The sequence below is a fragment of the Falco rusticolus genome, chromosome 11 (assembly GCF_015220075.1).
Source record: "Falco rusticolus isolate bFalRus1 chromosome 11, bFalRus1.pri, whole genome shotgun sequence".
NCBI classification, from domain to species: Eukaryota; Metazoa; Chordata; class Aves; order Falconiformes; family Falconidae; genus Falco; species Falco rusticolus.
This window is the reverse complement of record NC_051197.1, coordinates 31402061-31428613: the sequence shown is the minus strand read 5'-3', so window position 1 is coordinate 31428613 and position 26553 is coordinate 31402061. Positions and strand designations below refer to the sequence as shown.

Here is a 26553-nt window from a genome sequence, read left to right as displayed (position 1 = left end):
GTAAGATGACAGCTCATGTAAGAACTGGCTGCCATTCAGAAACTAGCCTGAAACATCTACCTGTGTAATACAAAGAACTGGGTCCTCATTACCTGCTTAGAACATGATGCTGTAGCCTCGAAGTCCCTTTCTTCAGTCCTTGAATTACCAGCAGCTTTATCAGAATCAGCATCCTGTTTTTTCCATTTACAAGAGTCCCATCGTTGTGATGTTTCAGTCAAATAGTGTGATGGCATATGTTTAGTCACATGCTGCTTTGTCTTAGAAAACTCCTTATATTCTTCTACATACTCTTCTTCCCAAGTCCTAGATAATACGTTTGGTTTCTTAGTGAAAGGTCTATCATCCCGCACAGTCCCTGTAGAAGTACTGGATGGCTTTTTTTGAACTCTGACATCTTCACTCTGCTTTTTTGATCCATCTCCTGTTTTATGTGGTACATCTAAATCATACACAGAAGACTTAAATTTTTCCAACATAGTTTGTTCCACTTTTGCCTTTAGTTTGCAAAGTTTACCTTTCTCTGCCTTTTTCCTCAGTGCCTTGTCCCTCTGAACTGCAAAGCTATGCCAGAGTCTTTTTCCTTCTGTTCCATCAAAACGACTTTTTTTAAAACTTCCCTTGCTAGTAGTACTCACTATGTCAGGAGTGAGTGTACTTTTACCATGTTTAATTTCTTTGGCTTTAAACTGGATAACTATTTTCTTTTGCCTTCCAGTTTGCAGTAAAGAATTGTCTGTGGTTTTGCTTCTATTTGCAGATTTTCCTTGGGATCTTCCATCATTACCATGAGAAATACCAGACCTTTGGTCTTGCTTCTTCTCTTGCCCATCTTTCTCCACTTTGGATCTATAGAAACATTACAAGAAAAGTAATCTAATTAGCTTGGTTAATGTAAAAACAAACAAAAGAAAAAAGCTTGTACTTGATTTAGGCAGTTACAGCCAAGTATTTTTAAGTACCAGTTTGGTACATTCTTAAAAATGAACCTGCAGCAGCATCTGTCCTTTAAAACAGTCTGACACAGCATTTTTACGTTTTGTATTTTTCCTAGCTGTACAGCTATTTTAGCTTACAAGATTGAGAAAAAGCTTCTTCCCCATTCACTATCTATTGCTTTGAGAGATGCCCTACAAAGTTTAGTTTTATCTTAGCACACAGATAAATTTTAATAGCAGTTTAATGATATATGAAGTATGTCATCCTAAAATTCAAGTGTGCTGCAGTTCAGCTTGGTTGCACAGTGCCAAGCACCACACAGCTTTAAAACATTACAGGATAAACAGACTGGAGAACTTGGAAAAGGAACGGTTGGTGGGAATAAACCAACATTCTACAGAAATCATTAATTATATGAAAAATTAATAGGAAATTTTCTTGTAAGAGCAAATACTCAATAAATTTATCATATACTAGGTTTAAAATATCCAAAAAAGTTTCTAGCCTACTCTGTTAACCGTATTGCTAAAAACATTGGGGAGGTAAAGGCCATTTGACAAACTCGTGTAGGACAGGCAACTTAAATGCACTGATTGAGATGCAACTTCTGACTTAGGAGACCCCTCAATGGTTCTTAGAAGCTGGATGGGTGTACAACAGGAAAAGTTTTGCACTTGTCTTGTTTCATGTGTTGTAAGCCCTATGCACGTCCTGCTGGCCACTGCCAGGGATGGGGGACTGGACTGGACAGAGTTTTGACATGAACATAGTTACTGTTTTATGGTTTTATCATACTGTACCAACAAACAGTGCTTAACAGCACGTATGCATGCAGCTGAGTATCCTATGACTTAACTCCGGTCTAACAGAGAAACTGCAACAACATTTTGCCATAATTAAGAAACAATCCAAAGCTCAGGATCCATGAGAACATTCTCACCTTATATGGAGTAGCTTTCAAACACTGTTTACATTTGCTTTCTTTGTCTTGGAATCAATTACTTCAAGCATCAGGAGAAATCAATGATTTCAGGAGTACAGGAATCTGGTAAAGGTATTAAGTTCACCGCAGAACTATCCTCCAGACTCCATTAGTGCCTTTTTTTGCTAACAAAATGTGTCATATGCAATATAAACCAACAAGGTAGTGCTCAAGAGAAAAAAAAAACACACACAACACCCCACCTCTCTAGGACAGCAGTGTTGGAAGGATATAATTCCTACCTTATCTGAAAGGTAGAGGCATACATCAAGAGTTTAAAAAAGTAATTCTGAACCCCGTTTTCTTCAACTATCTCAAACTGCCCAGCTAGGATCTACTCACTAATGCAATGCCAACACCTCATCAGTTAAAAATACTGTATTTTATTCGGTGAACAAGTCGAACAAAACTCCTAAATTCAGTAAGCTTTAAGTCCGTGTCTTATTTTTAAGTAGTTCCATTTAATGAGAGAACAGGAATTTACCTCTGAAATTCTGTCTCTCCTTTCATAGTACAGTTGTAAGATCTTGTTTCTTCAGAGTTCTGAAAGAAGAAAAAAATCCAAGGGCTTGCAGAGGAAACCACAGTTAAAAATCCACCTTTGTACAATGGAACAAACTATTATTCCATACTAGATTCACTGATTTTAGATAGGTTAACCTTGGAAAAGGCAGCCACATAACTTGCTATAATTTAGTACTCTGATTTTCTCATATTTAAGAACACCACAAGAGGAAAAATTGAATGTGGCACACAGTCCTGGGTTACAGAGGAAACTCAACTAATCAGAACACATTTAAGACTAATGTGTTTCATATACTCTGCAAATATATCAGTATGTAGAATATATATTTATAAAAACTATTAGGGAAAAGGAAGTCACCTGAAGACTGCTTCCAGCTACCCACTATGTAAGGCCAAAGAGAGGAAATTCCTATGGGATGTTTTTGTGCAGAAAAGATGTGTAATTAACTCTCATCAGATTTACTACTTAGGTAGAACTGTGAAACTGCAGTTATGCATGGTTAAGAGTAAAGACAGTCCCCAGACAAATAACTTGAACAGTCCTTGTTTAGAAAGCAGTTATATCACTGTTTGACAGATCTATATCACAAGCTGTGTAGCATTTGTATTGTGGAATAACTGGAAGGTAACTTTGATCAGGTAAGAACAGAACACAGTTTACTATTGCAGCTACGGGAGAAGACAGAAAGCAGCAAAATGACAGATTGCTGACATGAACTCTGCCCCATGAGGCAGTTAATTTTTATATACCTTTGGGTTATATGACTCAGTTTTCCCAAAACAGCAGCAGGGTGTAGGGAGTTACAACATGGAATAGTAACATATGGATTACTTCAGATAAGGAAGCTCCAGACAGTAGAGCCTTTTACAAATAGTTCACTTCTTCAATAATTGGGTCATGCTGACTCAGAAAGACCTTTAGGTCACTGCAGCAGAGATTTTCCTAACTAGAAAGGCCTGCTATTTTGCAATAGTTATTGCTATTTTACTTTCACATCAGAAAGCATTTTGGTATTGGGGTTTTTTTATTTTTTTTTTTTTTAAAAGGTTACAGAAAGCAGTGGAGTCCTAATGAATTAAGTAAGTTTTGAGAACTTCTGCCTGTGGTTGGTTCCAGAGTTGTAACAGCAGCAAAACTAATGAAATAGTAACCTAGAAGGCTGTCAAAGGCTGCTGCCACTGAGAATCATATCAACACAACCTGCTGTAGGAAGACTTGTTCAACTCGCAAAATTATAATTAAATAGGAATCAAAGTGTTTTATTAACAACTCAACTGGCAACCAGTGAACTACACACTCAGGAACAACACCAGCAGAAAAAGTATAACAGACAGTTATAAAATGATACCTGATCAGATGACTTGGTACCAGGAAGTTTTAATCTCACACCCCTACGGTATACACTTTGGCACAGATGCTCATACGGTTGAAGACATGGGTGCTCCAGTCATGTAGGCAGCTGTAACGCTTCCTACAACCTGCTATCGCCCATGCTGGTAAGAAAGGCCCCCCACAAAGTCATGTACACACATGCAACACGTGGGGTGCTACAGAATGTACCCCCATATTGTCGCTCCACCAGCTGGAATGCAGAGCACCTTGACTGCCAGACACTGTCAATAGCCTATCAGGGCAGGTGGGGGTCACGATGCTAGTGGGACATACCAAGCCCAGTTTGACTGCTGCTCAGTTACTGCTTTCTCTCAATGCCTATTCCCCTAGAACCACAAGTTTTCATGGTGTTTTTAGTATTTCTTTTCAATCTAGCTCCTTTTCTCATGTCTGTTGATAATCCTCTGGTTTTCACTTAATTTGGTAACCTTAAGCAAGCTTTCTTACTGTTACTTTCCTCTTAGCATGAGGCCCCATTGGAGCAGACTGGTTTAGGCGTTCTGTTTACAGTCCCATGACTACCTTATCACCTGCTGCGATCCAGGCCATGTTACCAAGAGGCAGCTGTGCTGTTCTCCTCCAGACAGCTCTGTGTAAAGCTGTTCCAATTTATACTGTGACAAATGTCCTTTCACTCGTATTTATGGAATTATATGCCAAACTAAAGCCAACAGGCATAAAATTTTCTGTAATCTGTAGTCATGCCTACACCACACAAAAAAGCACAAAGCCCCTGCACAATCATGCCTAACTATGACTCTACTTAAATGGCTTACTCTCACCTTAAGAGCTGAAGACACCTCTTATCCATATTGTGATCACTGAAAAAACACTTGGTACTATCAAGACGTTTCTTTTTTTTTTTTGGTATTATTAGTTTGGGTTCTCACTGCCACTTGTGCTGGTCAATGTCTGCATATAGCAGCAGTATTTCATGCAGTCTCAGACTGAAGTCATGCAACAGTCAAAACTATAGTATATAATATATATATAGGGTATAGGCATTAGCAGTGGCAATACAGCTATCATACGAGGTTTTAAGCCGTGTTTTTAACCTCTGTATTACAGGAGTCAAAAAAACCCCAAACAACCCACCACTTTAGGATAAGTTAATGTTAAAAGACAACTTGAATAATAAGGAATTCAGGAGGAAAACCAGTTACAAACATTCGTCTTTGAAAAACATCTACAAGCAAAAGCCTTCTAACATGCATATTTTGGTTTATAAGGCCATAATAGTATGCTCATTTACAAACACTTCCAAACATTTTTTGAGACATTTACAGTAAGACAGTTAAAAGCTCTTATTTCATATATGCCTTGCAAAATTTAAAGGAAAAAAACCTGGCAAACTTAAGTGTGGATTTATTAAACTACTGATTTACTGGATATATATTATACAACTGGCAGAAATTAACTTCCCAGAAAGGGATTAAGAAACACATTAAAAAAAACATTTTAAAAAGCAGCATAAAAGCATGACCAGAAAGATTATCATCCCTGCAGCACCTGCACTTTACAAGCAACTTAGTGAAAATTTCCTCATTAGATACAAATATATACCAGAGTATACTAAGAATTTTGGTTGTTGATATAATCTCAGTGATTAAAAGGAAACATTGGAGAGTTGCTTCCCAACAATGCTGCAAAGTATGATTTGTGATTAGTCAGGAAGTTAGGATACATGATCCAAGATAAAGAACAATTCAGGAAAACAGTAGTGATTTTGATAACAATTTCAAGCTCAAACTTCCTCAACCAGGAAAATACACTGAAGTAAAATAACTTATTTTCTGATACCCACACTACTCACAGCCTCTGGAGAAAAACAGATGATAGTCATCTGGCCAGCACTTGCACTTATCTGACCAATTCAACCTTTCTGCTGTTCTTTATGACCACACCTTTGAGTTTGATTCATCCTTGAATCATAAGACCACTAAACAATTCCTGGTCTTCTCTTCAATAGGGGGTGGGTGGGGTGGGTTGAATTAAAATAGTGATAATAATACAGCTGTTCCTACTTTGTCATCCCAGCCATCCAAACAGTCTTCCTTTCCCATTAATTTCTTCAGTTTCTTTTTAGACATCTTCAAAACCTAGAAAAAACAGTGTTGCCATTATTATTTATTTCAAGTCTTCATTTCCAGATGGTATAAACCCTAAAATTTTAACTACATGGAGAAAAAAATACTCTTGTTTTCTCATTTCAGAGCCACAGCAGATTTCAACAGGGTTAATTACTCACATCTTGTGACTGAGAGAACTTCACAGAAAAAAAAAAAAAAAAGATGGCAATTACTCTGCCATCTGGTCCAGAGAGGCATATTTTGTACCAGCAAACATACCAGAGCAATAGAGGCATACATCCTTTAACATTTAGTCGTACAAGCGTCAAGTTTTAAAGCAGTTCCAATCATGTAACACACCCCAGGGCGCCACACACACACACCCCGCTGGGGGGAGGTGGGGTGGTAATATCGCGACGTGTCCCTGCAGCTACACCATTCTCGACACAACTAGCCTCGCGAACAAGACGGCGCTGAGAAGGGCCTAAGGAAGCTTCGCCAGAAGCTCCCAGAGCTCCAGGCGGGTTTCCAGAGGATCAGCTCCCTGAAGTGCCCGGCCACCGGAGCGGCGCAGGCGGGAAGCTGAGGTAAACACCCGGCTCCCCCCGCCGCCACGGCACGGGCGGGCTCGGGGAAGGGCTGCAGGGCCCCCAGCGCCGCGCATGAAGAACAGGGCGAGCCCCCGGGGCCCGGCCCGCCCCACCCCGGCTGCAGGGTACAGGGGCGGCCCCGCCGCAGGCCGGACAGCTCGGACACACCCTCCTGTCGAAGCGAAGACGAAACCGAGGTGGAGAGCGGCTCCGTGCCCCGCACCGCGTCGCGTCACGCCAGGCAGCCTCGGGAGGCACGGTCCCGGCGGAGGGGCCTCGGGAGGAACGCGGAGCGTAGCCCCGTTCCCGGGCCGGCAACGACCCTGTCTGCCGGGCGGCGCCGCTCGCTGCCACCCCCCGCCGCGGGGCGCGCTGGGCCAGGCCGGGCCCTACAGCCCCGAGGCCTCTGGGAGATGTAGGCGGCGCGGGCCCGCCCCCTCCCGCCCTACGTGCCGGGCCGCCAGCGCCGGCCTCCGCGCCGCCTCCCGCAGCGCCGCCCCCTCCCGAGCCACCGGCGTGCGGCGATAGCGGCGCGGCCCCTCGCCTCGCCTCACCTCCCTGCGCCCACCGCTGGGCTACCCCTGGAGGCGATGGCAGCGGAGGCTGCGGAGGCCTCGCTGGCAGCTCTGTCCCCGGAGCGGAGGCAGCCGGGGCGGGAAGACGATGAAGAGGAGAGCGCCGAAGGCGGCGGCGGCGACGAGACCGCGGCGCTCAGTGAGGGCCGGGCCGGGGAGCGGGGGGGAGCGCTGAGAGCCGGGCGGCGCGCTGGGAGCTGGGCCCTCCGACCCCGCCGAGGGCAGCGGCGCGGTGCCCGGCTGCTGCTCCGCTTCCCGGCGGTGCAGACCGCGCCGTGCCCGGGAGCCGCGGGCCGGCGCCATGCGGGAGCCCCGCGGGGGGGGTGAATGTGCAGCCGGAGCCGCCCCCGCGCGCCTGGGGCCCCCCTGTTTCCCGCCTTTGTGTAGCGCGGGCCGGGCGGCGGGAGCGCACGTGGTGCCCGCGCCGGCCCGGCCCGGCCCGGCGGCTGCGGCTCCCGCCCCGCCCAGGGGCGCCCCTGCAGCCGGCCGGGGGGGCTGGGGGCCGGGGCCGGGGGGGCTGGGGGCCGGGGCCGGGGCGGGGGGGGCGGGGGGCCGGGGCGCCCCTGCAGCCGGCGGGGGGGGCTGGCGGGGACGGGCCCCCGGTGTGTGCCGCGGCCCACGCGGTCGCCGTGCCGCCCGCCCCTCCGAGTTTTCGCCTCGTATTTTCTCTCCAAATGCGTTTACGCTGGTTGTGCCAGTTTTCCAGCCGTGCCAGGTGTGGCGTCGATGCCAGTCACTTGCTGCAGGCTTACGGTTGAAATGGACTCCTCTATTGTTTTCATTTTTTATTTTAAAAATACTATTACTTCAGCTCTTTGAAGCATTATTACGTTTCTACCTCATCCGTGATTCCTGATGGGCGTTTAAAAATCCTACCGTCTTGTTTAGGTAGCAGCCCGATTTGCTTAATCCTTTAGTGCAGAAGTTTACCCCGCTCCCCGTAGGTGTGTGGAGAAGCTCTATGTACATATGTGCATAGTCTTTTTCAACCTTTTTAAACTCTACACTTGCTCTGAAGATGCACAGCCCCAGTGCGGGGGGCTTGGCTCCTGCTGTGCTCTCACTGTACGGTTTTGTAAGTGTTAAATCAGTTTTTCTCACAGCACGTGCAGTCATAATCATGGTTCTTACGGATTTCTTACCAAAAATCCCTCGACTTCTTTGTTTTCCATCTGTTTTTCTATTGAGAAACTATCCCCAGGCATCTTTCTCATTTGAGAAGGAAATACGTGTGTCTCAGGTGAATTATATCAGCTTCAAAATAGATGTGCGAGAAATCCAGCAGCTGAGCAGCAGTGCTGCCCTGGATGTATCGCAAGGAAGGCGGAATAAATTTACTCTGTGTTTCTGTTTTTCGAAACAATTTCTCGAACGCCTGGATTGAGGTATTCCTTCCATTTCCTCTTTCTGTTTTGTTGTTTGTTGTTTTTGTTTTATAATAGCAAAAGTTTCATATCCAACGGCGGTGTTTAAAAGCAAACAAGCAAAAAATCCCAGGGAAATGGTAAGAACTGCTGTTAAGATCCTTCCAGCCTTTCTTGTGCCTTCAGTAGCGGCCAGGAGTAGATGACTAGTGAGGACCAGCAGAGTGGAGCAACCATACAGTAATGCATCCTCTGGAAGTGTCTGCAAACACAACACAGTTCCTTATTCCTGATTTCCTTGAGCCTAAGGTTGCCTTTTTGCATTTAAAAGCCCGTAGTGGATTTCTTTTCCATAAAATTCTCACTGTGGCACTTGTGGACGTGGAGCAGCCTGTGGTGGGGAGGTCTGCAGTGGCCAGGTGGTGTGGAGAACATTCTTCTCTGAATTTCCAGCTGCTATCTCCATGTGGTGCATCCCAGTTTTTGTGTCGGAATAGACAATGAGTGGTTGACTTCAGTGCTCTCTCTGCATCTCCTTATCTTACAGACATCTGTCATAGCCAGGCTGAGAACTTGTTGCTTCTCAGTAGCTCAGAAGTGATCCCATAGCTTTGTTATTTCTTGTCGCCCTTTTTTGAAACTTCCCTAGTTCTGGTGTCCCTTTGAAGGGGGGGGGGGCGCAGGGGCATTCAGTGTGCAGTCTAGGCATGGCTTTCTGCATCCTTCCCCAGTGCTTCCGGGTGTCTGTGGCTGGGGAGAGGGACCTGCTGCTCCTGAGGATTTATACCTCTCCCTTTGCTCAAAACTTCTATAAAATCCCAAGGTGGTAGTCCTGACGTGATGCTCAGCTCTGAGTCCTTGCATTCCTAGGTGAAATCAAAATTACTTTTCCTAAGTGTTGGCTGGTTTTTGTCAGATTATTGCCCAATCACTCAGCCTTTTCAGTCCTTTTGAAGTCCTTGAGTGGGCCCATTTCTGCTACCCCAGAGAAGTCATTCATTTGCAGATGCTTGGTGGCACCAGCACTTAACCCACCTCATAGCCCCTGGTGGTAGCAAATCCCTTACTCCCTCCCCTCCTTTTTTCGAATCGTTCAACCAGTCATAACCAGTTCTAAATTTCCCTTTCCAAATTTTCTTAGCTGTTAGTGTATTATAATGAGCATTTGGACCTCCTCCTTGCCTGCTTTTTTCTTGCTAGCACTGGTTTTGCCAGAAAATAAGGCGTAAATATTACTCTGTTAAGTTTAAACATCTGGTGATACAGATTGGCAAGTAGTTTTGTCTGTCCAGGATGGCATTATTTCACAGTAGTTTCCAAGGATAAGCAATAATGAGTCTCGTATTATTCTTCATCATACAGGGTTTGTTTTTTGTTTTCCTTCACACTTGTAGTCATTTTTGCCTGTTAGAAGCACCAAATTATTGGTAACAAATATATTTGTATAATTCAGCTATATCAATAATGCTGTTACTGTTTTTTGTTGGTTTGATTTTGTTAAAGATGGTGTGGTTGCCTCTGGAAAAGTAAAAACCAACAACCTGGATGTGAAAGTTACTGAACTAGAACTGAAAACTGAAGAAAAAGAAATGGAGGAAGATTCCACGAAGGAATCGGACAGCAACATTTTGGATGTGTCCTCGGATTATCCAAGAGGTTTGCTGATAAACTCTTAAGAATATTTGTGTTGTGTGCTTGAGGAAAAGAGAAGAAAAGGTAGAAATAGATAGAAGAGAGATAAGAGGAATGCGTGAAATCTCATTTCCCATACATCGGATAGATGCCATTTTCCCCTTAAATTTCTAGAAGTCCCTGCAGAAATACACATATACGCAGTGACAGAAGTCGGGGTTAGATGAGGTATGACCTCTGTTAGGCTCTGGTTCTAAAAGCACTGATGAAAGCAGAGAAAATCTATTGTATCTAAGTGCAGAGATTAAAAACTAGGAATTGCTTTTAACCTTTGTTTTAAAACTCACCTCTGTATCTAGAGCACATTGGTCAATTGCTATCTTTGTTTCACATAAGAAAACCTGAAAACTGATCTTATAAAAACATCATAAAGGTTTACAATCGTTACAGAATCAATATTACTGTAAACTGAGTGTTCTGTGTGCTGAAACCAATAAAACTAATTTATTGGATAAGGGGTAATCTTCTTGGTTTTAGCTAATTCTCCGCTGTTCCCATTGACTGAAAAATGAGGAGGTAAATTTAAAGGTTAAACAGTCTTCTAAGGAAGAAAAATAGGGTAGAATTTAATGTGTCCTGGCTGTACAGTGAATAATTGTTGCTTATAATTTGTTCATTTCTAGCTGGTATTTTAGTTTTTCCAGACAGTTCATAGGAAGTTTTTATACTTCTTTGTGCATAATTCACTGATGATGCTGAGCAGTAAAATCAGGAGTACATGGAATGGGGCCTGATCTTTTCAGCTTGTTTTTTTAAATTAAGGTCTTTCCAGTTGGAGAAATTTGATGTGTGTCAGCATTAAAAAGCAAGTAGAAATATATGGATCCTACTAAAGAACCATTCAGGGGATTAATTTTGCAGTCATTCCTTCTACCATGGAAGCTGAAGGATACAAACAAGTATTTCAATTGGTACTATAGTCATTCTCTAATAGTGTTGGATTTGAAGTGACACACAGAAAAATAGCACTAAACTAAAAATAATATTTTAACTGAGTGTTTAACTTCTAAATATCTCTGCTTTTTAGAGAAACATATTTCAATTCAAAGACATCTTGCTGATCTAGAGAAACTAGCTGACCTGAAAGAAGGTGAGTTTACCATGGCAGTATCCCAGAACACAGATCTTCATGTTACAGGTATTTACGGGTTTTCTTAGTTATTATTTCAACACACGACATACATTTATAATGCTTAAAAACTAGGGTTTTCATTAAAAATAGCTTAATGATTTGTTCCCTTGCTTAGTGAATGTTGTAATTCCTTCAGTAAATTTAAGGCCTTAATGATTCCTTTCAGTCTTCCTCTGCATTGTAGCATTTCTAATGTCGGCAGCATGCATGGAACAGCAAAATGTTAATTGTAGCTGTGCATCAGCAGCTTAGTCTCACTTTTATTGTACTTCAAGTGCCACGGTAACAGGGAAGCTAATGTTGTCTTTGCAGTGCAGTTTAAATTAAAATGTATTCTGTTTTGGATGTTCTTGGGGTTTTTTTCCCCGCTCTGTATTCATTTTTGATCTAGCTGTATATTGGAGGATTGCTTTAAGACTGCAAAGTGTTTTTATTACAACTTTCTCTGATTACATGTATGTATTTAGTGCTGGTAGTGGCAGCCCTTGCGACTGAAGGTAGTTTTTATTCACAGATCAAGAAAAACATCAGGGTCCACAGAGGCTTTGCATCATACAGCTCTTGCGCCTTTATCATCTTTTAGAGTGGCCACTGATGGAAATAATAGCCTACCTCCATGTCTGTTTAATTTGACTAAAAAATATGCCAAAAACTTCTATAAAGAGTTTGTTCATTTCAGTGAGGAGATAGATCATAAGTAATAGATCGTAAGTACCTCGTAAGCCCTGAAGTTGTAGCTGTTGCTGAGCTGAGTTACGTGGTAGTGATAAACTCATTATTCCTTTCCCTGTTCTCGATAGTGATTTTTTTTCTTCTGCTACGGATGTAGCATTTTCCTGCGATATATGTTTATGGACTGACTTGTATTACCATCACCTCATATATTTGATACTCAGCAATTCATTAGTCAATGAAAGAGGCTGATCAGCATTAGAGAGCACTGGTGATTAATTTGTAGGCTGCCTCTGTTGCCTTCTGTGGCGTGGGACTCGGCATGGACATAAGTAATCGACTCGTAAAGTCATAAAAGGGGAATTTTGCTGTTGTGCAAGCCTAAAATCAGTAATTATTATTCTAGGTACCAATGTTGTGTGGCATGTTTCAGTATTGATCCCATGCTGTTCTAACACGTAGAAGCCTTTCTGCTAAGCTCTGCATGGGAGGTGGTTTGACATTCAGCAGTCTTAAGACCCAGCAGCAGATGCTCTGATATGTAACTCCTGTGTACAGCTCTACAACGTACATCTCCCAATAGCTAGTTCTTACTTAGGTTACTACAAGTGCTTCAGCACCTTTGATGTCAGGTAATCTTGCCTTTGTCTTTTATGCAGGATTTCCAAGAAAAAATATTAAAAAGAGTATGTTACCTTTTTTGGCGGCTTAAAAAGATACCAGGTGCTTGTTTTATCTAAAAGATTCAAGAGCAGGAAGGACAGATTCTTGTTCTAACCTCTTCAGTTGGGGTTTTTTTCAAAACAGTGCAAGTCTCTAGACTTCATCTATAAAAGTCTGTTATTCTGCAGTACTCTTCAGAAGTTGCATTAGCCTCATGTTGCTGGACTAAAAAGTACTAGAAAATGAAGTTGTAGAAGTTAATGATCTTTAAAGTAATAGTGATTCTTGTCTATATTCTATGGGGTAGAAAGAGGCAACCCACAAATTTAAAGTTTGTGCATGCCCGAAATAGAATATACCCTGGGGAATTAATCTTTGACTCCCATTGATAGTACCTTCCTTCTCTTTTTCTCTTAGCATGCATCTCTGTTAACACGAGTGGTAACTCCATCTCATGTGTTCCTCATGCTTTTTGTTTGTCCGTGTTTTCAGATGAAAGGAAGCCTTGTCCATTGTGTCCTGAGGAGAAACTAAAAGCTTGCTATAGTTATAAGCTCCATCGTCACCTTCAGAATTTGCACTGGAAAGTTTCTGTTGAATTTGAAGGTAATGGCAATCATATTTGAGTGGTAAATACTAGAAGAAATGGTGGACACGTAGGACATTGATCTGTGTTTCATCTTGGTAAATTTCTCTTAAGTATCTCGTTACCAGCTCTGAATTAGAAACTCATTTTGATGTAATGAGTTTTGACCTGGGATGTAAAATGGAAATATGAAATAGCTCTGTTCTTTTACATGCCAAAATAGTTACAGCTGTGCATTACTTGTTTTAAAAGAAAATGATAGTAATTGCTTGGCATGTAATGAAATTTACTGTAAAATATAAAGTATGTATATAATGAAAGTTACTTCAATAAAATTTTTTGTTATGTTGTTCATAATCACACACATGTGCGGTCATTTTTGGCTCACTGTAAAGATTCCATGGTTTCAGATGAATACTTAAAAATGTTTATTTAGTATCAGTATTTGGTAGCCTTATCTGTTTTTTAATAAACTGATCTGCTTTTAAGATGCATTAAATTCCCTGCAAGAACTTCAAAAGGAAAAGAAAGTGAACAGTGTGTGGTTTTTTTAAAGAACTAGGTGTTTGGGTTTGCAGGAAATAAAATGACTAATTAGAAGATGAACAAGATTAAAATAAAAAATGCTCTGACTAGAGTTCTGGTTTTGCATGCATTAGTAGGTATCTCTGTTGGGGTTTTTTTGTTTTTCTTTAATTGGAAGATAGGTTCTATGGGAGTCTTCACACAAGTCTTGTAGCCAGGTAACACCACTTCTGTAGAATACAAGTATTTTGGAAAGTTGTGACTGAAGAAAAGTAAAGAAAGTATAGCCTGAAGACTCAACGTAGCTTTGTAGGATGCTAACAGACTTATTAAAATTAATTGTCTGTATGTAATTCTTGTGCATTTTAAAATTTAACATGTATAGTTGGCTGATAAATTTCCCTGTACAGAGGGTGGATATACCAACTAATTGGTGATGTTCTTTTACTGCTATCTTGTGGCAATATTTGAGAGTCTTAAATGAGACCGTGTGATATAGGACGTATACCTTTTGTTTACTGACTGTACTGTGATGTGACAATTTGTTTTCCAGGGTACAGAATGTGCATCTGTCACTTACCTTGTCGCCCAGTAAAACCAAACCTCATTGGAGACCAGGTAAAACTGCTGAATCACAGAACTATTCGTTACCCTACGAAGCGGGGGAAATGGGTGATGTAGGGGACCTTCTGCAATCTGCCTAGTTGCCAAATACATGTGGCCCTGCAGTGTGGGATGCCAAAAGCCCATTGGTCCAGAGTATATGTACTTGATACAACCCTTGGGTAGCTGGACATAGTTGTATCTCTCTTACTTTGGTGGGTAGCTGCCTAGGTCATGTAAAGCACTCGTCACAGTTTGGAGCAGATGGCAGCTTTGTGCAGAAGAGATGAAGGTTCGTTAGGCCAGGCAGGGGCTGCTCCTCAGTTCCTCCCCTGTGTGCAGAGGACAGGGAGTACTGGCAGAGTTAACTGGTTGTGGTGCTGGGGCTGGAGAGCTGCGCTTGCAGGTTGTTTACAGTCTCTGGCTGTAGGTTGAAAATATTTTGTATGCGCTAGAGGTAACAGTGTTCGGGTATAGTGCTGCTTTAACCACGTGTATGCATTCTGACACCACACATTATATTTTACAGGCATTTTCAAAGATGGGAGCCCATTACCATTGTATCATCTGTTCAGCAACCATCATGCGAAGAACAGACATGATAGGTCATATTAATCGTCATGTGAATAAGGGAGAAACCGAATCAAGGTTCATTACAGGTAGGTTCTTTCTTACATAAAACATTCAATCGTTTTATCGTATGTAGCACATGCAATAACTGTGCTATGTGGGTGAGAGGCATGAGGAAAAATTCCAAAACAGATTTAGCTTTACTAATGAGAAATATGCCCTTAATATTTCAGAATTTTTCGTTTTCCTCAAAGATGTAGCAATGTTGTGATTTAGTCTCTGCATTGACCAGTTACTCTGTCCTTACTGATCAATAATACTCCCTTCACAATCAGTTTAATACTGTAAACACAGGTTTCTGTGTCTCCAAAGGAATGGGGAACACGGCAGCCACAAAACAAAGTCTGTATAGAGAATTTAATGTGTCTGTGTTTTGCTGTCTGTCTTGTTTAAACAGTCTAGAGAAAATCTTTCTGCAATATAAAAATCCTTTGGTTTTTAGCCAAACTACATCAGCATGTCATTCACAAAACAAGATGATGTTTTTTCAGCCCTGGACAGTCATGACGGAGGTGTCGGTAGTTCTTTGATAAATTACAATCCTGACATCTTCCAGATTTAGACTTTATCTCTAAAATTGGATAAGCTAGATTGAAAAAAATGTAAATAATTGTAATGCCAAATCTTGAAAATTAATTTAATTTCCTTTATTTTTGCAAGTTGTCTGATCTCTACAGCTGTTGAGTAGAAAGGATATAATTGATTAGCTGGTGTGTAAAAATTGAGGGTTTTTTTGTTACAGCCCAGACTGTTCCTGTTGAAAATTAGCCTGACTTCTTTTTCTCTGTCTCTGTGTAGATGTATGGATTTTATTTAGGTACAGTATAGTAAGGGCAGTCCTGGGGGCTGTGAGGTTCACACTTCTTTCTGTTACCCATATGTGCTTTAGGAATAATCGTTTAACGTTGGGCTTCAGCTCACGTGTCTGAGAAGTGATGGTGGTTCCATCTATCCATATTCCTTAACTTCAACTTGAATAGAGTTTCTGTTGTGAAATACGTAAATCTCTGCATGGTTCTCTTCGGAGCTGTTAGAAAAGGATGACCCATTTGTCATTTTTTTAACAAAATGCATGTGTCTGGTTTTCCTCATGGGGAGAGGAGAAATTGAGAGGTGGGGTATTTCATGCTTTGTAGGCGCTTCAGCAGCACGTGGGGGCTATGACTGTGGAGCGCATGGTAGCGCACATGGAGAGCATGGTTCACAGATTCACAATTTGTGTGTTTGAAAGCATGGAGAGAGAGGCAGGCTGAGCACTGCAAGGTGTCTAGTTGATAGCTAACAGGGTGTTCCTGGTCATTCCTGGATAAATTTTGCTACTTGAAGACTGGCGATAAATTGCTTAGAGGAATGGACAGCATGTGTTTACAGCTGTCAAAACAGAAAGTTTATTTTGCCACAGACTGTATTTTATACAGAGCTTAAGTGCTGAAATTGTCCCTATGCTTGTGCTGTCTAGACACGTTTCATGAAGCTGTTTGCGAACTTACAGAGATCAAGGATGTTGAGGGGTTTTTGAAGCTCATTGATATACATTCAGGACTATGTTAATAGGGATTTAATTAATTAGCAATGTATTATGTTTGAACATGCAAAACAAATGTGCTAAGACTCAGGCTCAGAGGCTGGTTTCATAAATTTGAGTGGATACATAGGAGGCCAACTGAGAAAAAAAATGATGTTTTATGAGAAGAAAATTGTGGTAGAGTTTGATTCTTATCAGCCAGGCTTAGGACCAGAAGATAAATTGTTCCCTGCTTTTTTTTCCCCTACATACTTGTTAACTCACCCATGTGCTCGTTGGATTACAGCATAACCCAGACTTCTTGCTATATGGGAGCAAATTTTCAGTTTAATTTATCAAATATGCTGATGATAATTTCAATTCTCACTCTTTCCTTCCCTCAATTACTGTCTTTTAGCTCCTTCTCCCAGGTCCTCTTACAGAGTGCTGAAAGAGTCAGCCACAGACGTGCAGGTTCTTCCCAACTACTCCACACCTCATAAAACAGATTCCTATTTTAATCCTAAAATGAAACTCAACAGGTAAGAGAACAGGGAGTGGAAGGATGCACCAGAGGCGTGGGGAGTTTGCAGTGAAAAATACTTATGTGTTTTGAAAAGCAAACCCTGCAAAACTTTTGTTCAGAGGGCAGGAGAAATAGTTTTCATCAGAAAAGGCTTCTTGACAAATAATATTTAAACCCAAGAACACGATGTGGGGAATATTGTCAATTCTGAAACAATTAAGTGTTCTGTAATGAGTAGGTTATGGAGAACAGGATTTGAAAGGAGCACACCTGAAAACTCACTCTATTGTATACACCGAAGATGTTTTTCTGTGATACATTTCATTGTATCCATAAGATACAATGGATAGTTGCTGCTTGCTCTCTCCTAACTGAACAGCAGCAGTGTACCTGTAAATTAGTTTCCATATTCTAGGCCTTTTTCTCTTGGGACTCAGATCCTCTTAGGTGTCTTCTCATTATTTGCATTAAAAAAAGTGAAGGAGGGAGTATTGTCTTTTTTTAAGGAGTCATAAATGGTGTCTGTACCACAACTGAAAGGTGTGAGCGTCGACACCAACACGTGGGACTGTGCTTCAGCCCATGCTGACCCTTCACGGTCTCAGTGCTGTAATATTTGAGCTGCCAGGTTTGCAGTTGGCTCGGGTACGTCTGTGCAGGCTAAGGCATGCCTCTGGAGCAGGCCATTGCAACTCGCCTTAGGGCCGCGTCTAAAAGAACAAGGCCTGTTCCTCAACACAGCGGAATTTCGGTGCTCTGCAGCAATTTCGAACATCTTATTAAACATAGCTGTTAGTAGGGCAGTATCAGGTTGGGCTAGGAAAGTGAAAGAAACACCCTTTACTTTTGAATGCCAGCCGCTTTTTCTGGTGTTAGAGTAACTAAGTTGATTCAGGATCTTACCTTATGAATATCCTGCTGAAGAGTTAAACTTTTAAAGGTAGTTGAGGTTTTTGATTTACAATTGTTGCGTGTAAAAGGTAGAGTTTAGCTTACATGTTCTAGCATTATGTTCAAGGGAAATAAATAATGAAAAGGAAGGAAAAGTATTCTCTCAACTTACTGTGACCATTCTTTTTTATTTTCAAGGCAGTTGATATTCTGTGCACTAGCCGTTCTAGCCGAGGAACGTAAACCGATAGAATGTTTGGATGCTTTTGGAGCCACCGGTAAAGTCAATTTCTTTAATCATTTGGCTAATATTCAATAGTATGAAGCTGCAGAAATCAATAGTAACTGACATCACGTATTCAGAAATAATGTGAGGTACACAATAATTCTCCTTAGGCAGGCAGGCAGTTAGCTTCTGTACAAAACCAACCAGCTGTCAAGAGCCTGCTGTTAGCCCTTTTAAAAAGACTGTAAATAATACTAAATCAATGTTTAGTGGTCTCCTTGAAATCAGTTGCCTTAATGTCCACGAAGTAGCATCTTCCTAAGCTTGCATCCAAGGTCACAAATGTCCTGTGATTCTGTGGCTGTAGAATTCGGCTGTAAAATCAACTTGTGGTTTAAAAATGGTGATGAATCCAAGCTTCTTTATCAGAATTGTCTCTTAATCGATTGCAAGAATGTAATGTAGTTACCAGTGTCTATTATCCATCTGCAGCAAAGCTCTGAAGAGATCTGGATCGCTGCCTCATGATCGGCCAGCTGCTGTAAACTTAAGGTCATAGTTGAGAAGAACAGTAACTGCTTAGCATTTTGCATAAAAATTCCTGCTAATGGATTTATCACCGTTCTGAACTAGGCCAGTCTTCAGGTGTACATCCTGTCCTGCATTTCTACAGTGTAGTCATAGACTTTACTACAAAAGGCAGCAACAAACGCTTGGAGGCAGCCTGAAAAGCTTCCCGCTACCTCTGGAGTCCGCCTGCTATGCTGGAGCATTAAACAAGCCAAGGGGCTTTCCTGCAGACTGTGGGTCCAGCTGGCTGCAAAAATCACAGGTCCTTGGGTCTGTAGCCCCCATTATCATATACAGAGGTGACAGATAGGCTGTCCCTTTACATACCCCATTGTCACTCTGTGCTGAGGCAGAAGGTCACCAACGCATTTTTGTAGGAACATGACAAAATTTGCATCCCACATACCTCTGTGTTACAAGCATTTAAAAGGATTAATATTTTTCTTGGCAATTTCAGTGATCCAGAAACCAACTCTGTTTGTCACGGAATTACAATTCTATTTTTCCTTAGGTATAATGGGATTACAATGGGCAAAGCATCTCAGAAGTTCTGTGAAAGTTACTATTAACGATTGTAATGAAAATTCTGTGACGATGATTCGGGAAAACTGCCATTTAAACAAAATGAAGGTGAAACTGAATACTAAGGAAGAAGACAATGAGGAAGCTCTGGGAGATGGAGAAGAAAATACTGACACCATTGAGGTGACAAAAATGGATGCAAATGTCATAATGCATTTGAGATCATTTGATTTTATGTAAGTATTGAATGTTTCTGTTCATAGTTTTCTGGTTTGATATGATGCATCCCACACCATCCCCCAGTATATGATTATTTGGGAAAGTTGGAATGAAAGAATCAGCCAACAGTCACTTGGGTGTTTTAAACGTAATTCTGTTGTTCCAGAAATGGTGGAGGAACAGAATTTTACTCTTCAGTGTTTTAGAAATCGCTGGAAAAATACTAAGCCCTTGTGACATCCAAAAAGGGCTATAAATGTACATGAAAATGTTAAGCCAGACTATTTCTTTTTAACTTCCTTGTCTGTTTGATGAAATGTCATATTAGTGTGTTTTTTTCTTAAAACTTTTAATTAGTTTAAAATTCATACCTTTGCATGTTTCTGTGTAGGACTTTATTGCATCTCGTTTTAATCCATTTTGCAGCGTATTCATTTTGAGTTAAAGTAGGCTAATTCTTCCAAGTTGGGTTTATAGATGCATACATGGAAAACCTATACAGACATCAAAATAAGTGTTTGGATTTTTTTTGTATTGATTAACATCCAGATCTAAGCAGCAGGTATTCAGGCTGAAAATTAGGCCAGTTATTTAGTACATAAACTGGAATGCATACATGTGAAGATACCGTTGGTTTTGGAAGTTTCGCTTTGTTTGGAGGATGAAGATAAGTATCAGGCCAATACTCTTGTAACTTGAGTTAGTCGGTGGGTCAGGATGCAGAAAAAAGCACTTGCTGACTTTGTGGTGATGTGTCTTTTCCAGCACTGTGCCTCCCTGGCTTTTGCAGTTTGACACTTGGGTATTCCAGAGTAATTCACAAGAGGTGTGCTGTAAATTTTTTTCCTGTTTCCTCCTTTTGTGTTAAATATGACCATAGGTGAAGATTATAAAGTGTTTTCCTCAGTCTAAAGCTAAACTCCTGAGCATTCTTAGATACTGAGTGCTACTTCCTTACTTTTCAGCCATTTGGACCCCTTTGGAACTTCTGTGAATTACCTGGACTCTGCCTTTAGAAATGTGAGAAATCTTGGAATTGTGTCATTGACATCCACAGACATCAGTTCTCTGTATGCAAAGGCTCGACACGTTGCCCTGCGTCATTACGGATGTAATATTGTCAGAACAGAGTACTACAGGGAACTGGCAGCCAGAATAGTAATTGCTGCTGTGACAAGGTACCACTAATTGAGCTCAAATTATTGTAAAAAAATTACTAGTGATAAAAAACTTAAGACTGCTGCAGGTTGTGTATGTTTAGTTTCTAGAATTCCCTAATTCTAAAACCCAGACTTCTGGATACAAAATTAATGTTTCATATTTTATGTGTGCTGGTGTGGGATGATGTAAATTTTTAACTAGAAGACGGAGCAAGGTGAAAATGAATAAATAAGGGTACGGGTTTGCTATGGCAGGGAGTTTTTTTGGTGGTGGGGAGGGATGGTAACGGGCAAGTCTGAGTGTTACTTTTTCTATCTGCAAACTCTTTATTCCTCTGTCAATTTTGTCATTTTAGTGTTGCACAGGGCTTTGTAAATATTAATTAAGCTGCTTTGAATGGCTTCTAGCCAAGCATTAGAGTTAAACTTGCTTCAGTGGAAACTGATGTTCACTTCAGATCCTCATGCTTGAGGTTATAAAGATACATGTAATTACTAACTTGTGACAGTAGTCGTCTGCATGTAGATATTCTCAGTAAATTCAGTCCGTTAAATAACCTGGTTCCTAATTGGCGGAAAAAAAAAGATACAGGCAAGAGGATGGGACAGCTGCTCAGGAAAGATGGGGATGAAATTAAGCACACAGAAGTCTTCAGAATGCCAGAGCGCAAATACTGACGTGAATACATGTAGATTTTCCTTCTCTCCCTGCAGAAATTACTTAGGTACAAACATGCTGCTTGAACAAAGTTTTAATTGTGTTCTGGGTTACACGCTCCAGCTCCCTAAACATTTCTTCCTTCTCAACACTTACCTATTCAGGAACTGCTCACCTGCCTTTCCACAGTCCTTACTCAATTAACATTCCATGATTTACCATCATGTGTGCCCCTCTACAGTTCTACTTTGATTTTCCTTTAATTGGGGGGGGGGGGGGGGGGCGGGGGAGGGTTGTTGTTACAATATCCTGGCAATAGATAGGTATTTGGATAGAAAGATGATGCAGGTGGCAGATGGATATTTCTAGACGTGATAAAAGGAAGGAGAACAAACTTGACTTAGCCTTACAGGTAGCAGACAAAACTAGGCCCTTTAGAAACAAGAATTTCTCTTGATCAGTTTCTCAGATCCTTAGTATCTCTAGAAAGTGGATGAGCTCAGGAATGTTTCAGAAGGCTCAGGTGTCTGTGGCAATTCAATGCAGTTTGGGTTTGTGTTTGTTTTTCCTTCGCAGAGCTGCAGCTCGCTGTAACAAAGGCATTGAAGTTTTACTTGCAGTAGCGCTAGAACATTTTGTTCTAGTAGTGGTCAGAGTTCTGAGGGGACCATCCCCTGCAGATGATTCGGCTAAGAAAATAAGATACCTCATCCACTGCCAGTGGTGCGAAGAGAGAATTTTTCAGAAAGAGGGTAATATGGTAGAAGGTAAATGGCTTTTCTTTTGCACTTTCTAGAAAGTCTTGATTTCCTTTATCTCCTTTTTGTGCTTGTTTATATTTACGTCCCTTTAGTAAAGTAATAATTCCCTTTAATGTAACAATGAGTGTATCGTATGAGGTAGAGAAGGTATCTCCACCTGGTTGTGTGAGGTGGAGAAGGTACAGTGCTGTATGGCAGTGGGTCACATCGGTTGTCTGCATGGATTTTGCTGTAAGTGTGTTGGATTTGTTCCTAGGCAGGACATACTCCGCTGCTGAAGCTGCCAGGATGCCAAATACGCCTTTTCAGCAGAGGGCATGAAGAGTGGGACAGTCTTTGCTACCGTTTGGTTCCCCCGTGCAGTGGCAGCTTGATAGATCTCCATGTCAGATTGCTTTTCTGCTGTTCATTTCGGTTACTTTAAGATGTAGCGGACTTTCCCCGCCGCCGAGGCCGTGTTGTGCCTGGCTTCAGGCAGTATCTGACGGGTATTGCCGCTCAGCTGGCGCTGGAGGAAAGGTGTGCACCGTTCCTGTCAACCATCTAGCAGCTGCTGCTAGATGAAGGCAGACTCTAGGTTACAAGTTCACTGCTTGTGGGCTGTCTCTATGCACAATCAGCAGATGCAGGAGACAAAAATTAAGCTACAAGGTAGCTATTAGTCAGAGGGTAGTTTAAACGAATATAAAAGGAAAACCCTAGTTTTAAAGATGAAGTTACCAATCACTAAGTTCTCATAAGCACTGCTCGGCAGAAACCAGGATGGTGTTACACTTCTGCTGTTGCTTGCCCTTCCAGATACCTCCACTGAAGTAATCTGCTACTTCCCATCTGTGTCACCTCTCTCTGGTAAAGCAGGTGTTGCTTCTATTTCAAAACAACTTAAATCCCATTTTTCCGTTACAGAAAACCCGTACCAGCAGCTGCCTTGTGACTGCCATGGCAGTATGCCTGGGAAGACGGCAGTGGTTCTTGGTCCTCTCTGGTAAGTTCAGAACACAATACAGGATTGGGGAATAATTTAGAGGGACCTGTGGAGGTCAGCTGTTCAGTCACAGAATAAAAATACAAGCCTGCTGGATATTTTAGTGCTACAAAAGGACGTATGGCAGTTGGAATTCAGGAAACATTTGGTTGATCTGGATTTAATAGGGTATTCAGGTTTTGCTTTTGCTCATAAATAGTAACAAACTTGCTTTGAATTTCACATTCGGTGCAACTTAGGTAGTACATCCTGCATAGGAGAACTTGGCTGCATGTTGCCGTAGCTGCCAAATGGAGAATTTATTTAGTAAATCCTTACACGTGCTGACAGTAGTAAATAATGCACTGCTTGATAATTAATACTTAAAATTTTCTCTTGTGAGAAACAAGAATAAAGTCTTTTGTTAACCATTTCAAAGCACTATTAGAAGTGGTTGACAATTGACAGTACCTTTCTTTTTGGAGTTAATTCACTTTCTCAACATAGCAGGGCAGAATTAAAATTACCATTCTTGAGATCTTGATTTATTTATTTTTTTTTAATACAAGACCAATGTTACTGTCATTCCAAACAAAGCAATTCAGTATCATTAAGTTATGAACACAGCCTGATGCAGCACTTCATTGTAATTGCTGATCAATTTGGGCAGGAGGTTTTTCGAGCAACTTTTCTGCTTTCATTAAGATGTAACTTTTCACTTGTCTTGCATTTCATAGGTCAGGAGCCCTCTTTAACACTGGATTCATCAGAAGAATGCTGTTTGAGGCTGTTCAGTATGGTTTGGATGAAGCTCAGCCGCTTCTGAAGACGTTAGTTTGCGAAGCAGAGTGCACAACTTTAAAACATTTTTCTACTCATAGTCCTTATGATGAGAACAAGCAAGGTAAGAATACTGTTCGCAAAAAGGACAGGACTGGCTTTGTGGCAATTTAGAGATGCTGCTCTTGGATAACTTACTATTAACAGCACTGTATTCATAAAATTGAAGGTAGCATGGGACTGATCGTTTCTCGTCAGATAGCCTCTGGTGCTGCAGTCAGAGGCAGAGCACTGAATTTACACATCTTTAATGAGTATGGCAGATCCTAAATGAAATAAACATAATGCAGGCAGGCTGACTGCTAGGAAATCCAGTATGCTCCCTGAAGGAGATGGAAATACGAAGTGTCTGCTAGTTCTCTGGTGTATTCCAACCCTGACCTGAGAGTATGTGCTGTTGGGAAGAGAAGACTCCAGCCGTCACGCTCTGCATACTCTGCAGGGATTGCAAATCAGCGTGCTAAAAGCAATGGCTTTCTGTACAGAAACGCTGTTCTACTCATTAAATGAAATCATATTTTGAATATCCCCTCTAAACTCAAGTTCTGAGCTAATAATGTAAAAGTTATGCATATGTATGCTTCTTACTACCCTTCCTTCTTCAGGCCAGAGTGTGGGATTATTTCCTTCTTTTTAACAAATGTATTTTGCCATTCTGCTGTCTTAACAGTAGAATTAATGTTTGTCAAATTGTATTCTAGAAGAATGCGGCGTATATATTAAAACACCAAATGCTTCTGCAGAATCCTCCTTGGTACATGGTAAGTAGATCATTTTAGTGTAGATGCAGCAGTTTTCAAAGTAAACTACAGCTTAAGTGATGGCTAAGCCAACCTACCGTTCATGTATTTTTTTTTATGTTTAATTACTGGTACTCAGATTGTTTCCCACTGAATTACTGATTTTACACACAATCATACTTACTGATAAGAGTAGAATGCTAAATACTCCATAAAGCCTACTTCACTTCATTTGTTACTACTAAAAATGGCACGTTAATTAAAATCAGGCTAGATGTTAGCTTGGCAGAATACTAGCTTACAAAAGCAGACAGAAAGGTATAGGTTAAGAGGAAATGGCCTCAAGTTGTGCCCGGGGAGGTTTAGACTGGATACTAGGAAAAAGTTTCTTCACTGAAAGGGTTGTCAAGCCTTGGAACAGGCTGCCCAGGGAGGTGGTAGAATCACCATCCCTGGAGGTGTTTAAATATATAGATGCAGCGCTTCAGAATGGTTTAGTGCTGGACTTGGCAATCGTGAGTTAATGGTTGGACCTGATGATCTTAAAAGGCCCTTTCCAGCCTAAATTAATCCTATGATCCTACTGTCTTTGGCTTCACTGGCATTTTTTGTGGTCCAGGAAAAAGAAAAAGTGATGAAGTGATTCGAAATGCAGCCAAGCGACAAAAATCTGAGAGCAGCGCTGAGCACCCTGCGTTCTACTACAATATCCACAGACACAGTATTAAAGGAATGAACATGCCAAAGTAAGGTTTTCGTTCCAGTCTTACATTGCTCTGACGACCGATACATAGCTTGTATTGAATCGGCCTTGTTAACATTAACTCCTTTTTAAACGGTTTGGGTCTTTTTCAGGTTAAATAAGTTCTTAAACTATCTCTCTGAAGCTGGATACAGAGTGAGTAGAACCCACTTTGATCCTATGGGAGTTCGCACGAATGCGCCCTTGGCACAATTTAAGACTATTCTTATGAAGTACAGCACTCCCACGTACACGGCCGGGCAGGCAGACGGCCCTGTCCATCTCACTGAAGGGCTCCAGGCAGCAGAGCAGGTTCAAGCTGTTGCAGATATCAAGGCAGAGGATGCCGATTTTCTGGAAGATGTTGCTGCCACCATGTTCCCGAACGACTACCCTACTCACTGTGCAGCTGATTAAAGCAAGTAATTTGGTTCATACGTGAGGGTGTTACAGACTTGCAAGCACACCCTGTTCAAGTAAGCCAGTACTTCTTACCAAACTGGATTTTTAAAATTTGAGTTGCCTGCTATTTTGATTTGAAAAGACGTTTTAGAATTATGTAGCAGAACTTACCCCTGACCGCAGCATGTGCGGTCAAGGCGCTGTTACTGTGAGGAGGTCTCCAGGACTAGTTACTTGCTTTTATGCTCACATCCACTTTCACCCTGAGGCACTGTGGCTGCTCCTGAGTCTTTGTTAAAGCCTTACCGCTAGCACGGAATACAGGAGGGTGGATGGGGCCAAAAGTGTTTCTGAACATGAGGTTAATGTGAAACAGATATTCCTAAAACAAATCATTCCTAAAACCTTACTGCTTACAATTCAGAGGAAGGTCGTGTTAAGATAATAAAAGAGCATAAAATGCGATCCGAGTTGAAGCAAGGCAGAGGAGTGCACCACGCGAGGACTGTAACTCCAGTTGCCCATGTAATTTGGCATGCAATTCTGTTTTCATAGTTCTGCCTACCATCAAGGACCTAACTGGAGTGAGAACGGAAAGGAATGGTTACACAACTTAACTGACACTTCAGTTTATAACCGAACTTTAATGAATTGTGTTAGTCACCCTAAGTAGTTGTTAGTTCGGGGATTACAGTTGGTCATGTGCCGTAAAAAGGTACAGTGACAAGGCTCCACAAGCTGAAATTCTAGGTGAAGTTTTGCTCTGATCTGTCAATAATACAATCTTAGCTGTTAAAAAGATCTTGTCTGCAAACGAGCAAAGGTGCTGTGTGTTGGTAGTTGGTTCTGGTTTCCTTAAATATACGGCAGCATTCCAGCCAAATAAGC

At 41.5% G+C, this 26553-nt stretch overlaps 2 protein-coding genes across 8 annotated transcripts in view; one reads left to right on the top strand and one right to left on the bottom strand.

Annotated features, from left to right (window-relative positions):
• Positions 1 to 6880, bottom strand: part of SWT1 (SWT1 RNA endoribonuclease homolog) — a 43968-nt gene extending 37088 nt beyond the window's left edge. For 4 of the 5 annotated variants that reach the window (XM_037403943.1, XM_037403946.1, XM_037403945.1 and 1 more), the window contains exons 1-4: positions 6188 to 6304; positions 5864 to 5938; positions 2406 to 2464; positions 93 to 849 (exon numbers count right to left, since the gene is read on the bottom strand). In XM_037403943.1, the coding sequence (XP_037259840.1) occupies positions 93 to 849; positions 2406 to 2464; positions 5864 to 5938; positions 6188 to 6208 (912 nt within the window). In that variant the 5' untranslated portion in view covers positions 6209 to 6304. Of the gene's footprint in view, positions 1 to 92; positions 850 to 2405; positions 2465 to 5863; positions 5939 to 6187; positions 6305 to 6666 lie in introns of those variants that run through there. The other variant, XM_037403944.1, reaches the window with a different exon arrangement.
• TRMT1L (tRNA methyltransferase 1 like) lies at positions 6377 to 26552 on the top strand. 3 transcript variants are annotated; one of them, XM_037403951.1, is made up of 16 exons: positions 6377 to 6495; positions 9941 to 10093; positions 11157 to 11267; positions 13089 to 13202; positions 14261 to 14325; positions 14840 to 14969; positions 16863 to 16986; positions 18060 to 18139; positions 19169 to 19415; positions 20364 to 20576; positions 21793 to 21983; positions 22884 to 22962; positions 23679 to 23845; positions 24483 to 24542; positions 25141 to 25267; positions 25377 to 26552. In XM_037403951.1, the coding sequence occupies exons 2-16, from the start codon at positions 10027 to 10029 to the stop codon at positions 25678 to 25680; spliced, it is 2079 nt and encodes a 692-aa protein (XP_037259848.1). In that variant the 5' UTR covers positions 6377 to 6495; positions 9941 to 10026; the 3' UTR covers positions 25681 to 26552. The 3 variants fall into 3 exon arrangements, with proteins under 3 accessions (XP_037259848.1, XP_037259846.1, XP_037259847.1); XM_037403949.1 differs by lacking the exon at positions 6377 to 6495 and adding an exon at positions 6971 to 7212; XM_037403950.1 differs by lacking the exon at positions 6377 to 6495 and adding an exon at positions 6972 to 7212 and having other exon boundaries at positions 11157 to 11219.
• The last annotated feature ends 1 nt before the right edge of the window (position 26553 follows it).

Coding starts and splice junctions, on each gene's coding strand:
- TRMT1L (XM_037403949.1), top strand. CDS start 7,089: ATGGCAGCGGAGGCTGCGGAGGCCTCGCTGGCAGCTCTGTCCCCGGAG. Junction 22,963..23,678: donor GTGGTTCTTGGTCCTCTCTG/GTAAGTTCAGAA, acceptor TGCATTTCATAG/GTCAGGAGCCCTCTTTAACA. Junction 25,268..25,376: donor AAAGGAATGAACATGCCAAA/GTAAGGTTTTCG, acceptor GGTCTTTTTCAG/GTTAAATAAGTTCTTAAACT.